Source organism: Chrysochloris asiatica, unplaced genomic scaffold (genome assembly GCF_000296735.1).
Source record: "Chrysochloris asiatica unplaced genomic scaffold, ChrAsi1.0 scaffold00049, whole genome shotgun sequence".
Taxonomy (NCBI): domain Eukaryota; kingdom Metazoa; phylum Chordata; class Mammalia; order Afrosoricida; family Chrysochloridae; genus Chrysochloris; species Chrysochloris asiatica.
Genome location: NW_006408567.1, coordinates 8,960,188 through 8,961,282, shown reverse-complemented (window position 1 = coordinate 8,961,282; position 1,095 = coordinate 8,960,188). Strand labels below are relative to the sequence as shown.

General features: G+C 42.8%; 1 protein-coding gene across 1 annotated transcript in view; it reads left to right on the top strand.

Moving 5' to 3' along the window:
* Window positions 1–1,095, top strand: part of URB1 (URB1 ribosome biogenesis 1 homolog (S. cerevisiae)) — a 103,762-nt gene that overhangs the window by 38,417 nt on the left and 64,250 nt on the right. The window contains exon 16 of the mRNA XM_006862527.1: window positions 698–814. Coding sequence (XP_006862589.1) covers window positions 698–814 — 117 coding nt within the window. The remainder of the gene's footprint in view (window positions 1–697; window positions 815–1,095) is intronic.

The following is a 1,095-nucleotide window of genomic DNA, read 5'->3' as shown; positions in this document are numbered from 1 at the left end:
CCTGGCGTTTTACTTTTGAGAGATCACTAACCTATTTCTGTCAATCCTTGAAATCCCTGAAGAGCATTGTTCTACTCTGATCTGCATGGAGTCACAATGAGTTAGAATTGATTTGATGGCAACTATTTTTTGCCCTTTTACTTATTTTTAACTGCAAATGCATGTGATGGGCATATCAGGTTTGCCCTTGGTACATTCTGTTACAGGGGGGCCACTGTAGGCCATGTGGGGTAGTCATTTACACACACCCAACACACACAGATTTAAGTCCAGTCTCAGAACAGATTCCCTCTGTTAGAAATGGTGGTCATTTCTTGATTAAGCTCTGACCCTCAGCGTGCCACATTGTTGTGACTGGTTCATTATCTTGGTGAATTTTTACAAGCTGAGGGTTAAGCAAATGTGAGGGGTCAGAATCATGCAAGTTGAAAATTCAGGTAGAAAATCAGACTCCTAAATAGCAGCAGAATATTTTCCTTCGTAGGAAAATGCAAAAAAAGAAGAATGATCTGTAATCAAGCATAAAATAATCTGTACTCTTTCTTCCTGGCTTCCGTCAACAACAGGCAGTTTTAATGAGAAAGAGTGGTGTATCGAGTAAAGCTTGGTGTGGGTAGGCATTTTGCCGCTGTGTGCTGTGGGTCTCTAGGGTGTTGGCACATGAGTAACTCCCGAGAGAACTTCTGCTTCCTGACAGATCCTGCAGGACACCGGGGTGTTTGAGTACACCTGGAATGAGCTGGAGCTGTGGCTGGAGCACCTGGACAGCACCGCGGAGGAGAAAAAGGAAACCGTGATTCAGTTTTTGGAAAGTGTAAGTGTGTGTTTCTGGTCTTTTCGGGGAGCAGGAACCTGATCATCAGAGAACCATGGTAGTAAGTTAGCCACTACATCATTAAGGCAGTTTTGGTGCATCCGCACTGGAAGACTTCTCTTCCCACCTGAGTTCCTTATTCTTTTTTTTTTCTTAAATGTTTTATTGTGAATTATGTGATAGTTTACATGGGAGAACATTAGTTTTACATTCATTCTATCGTATATCATCTCATTGCCATGGTTACAATCCCCTCCATGCAATTCTTCCCCTGTGCCCCC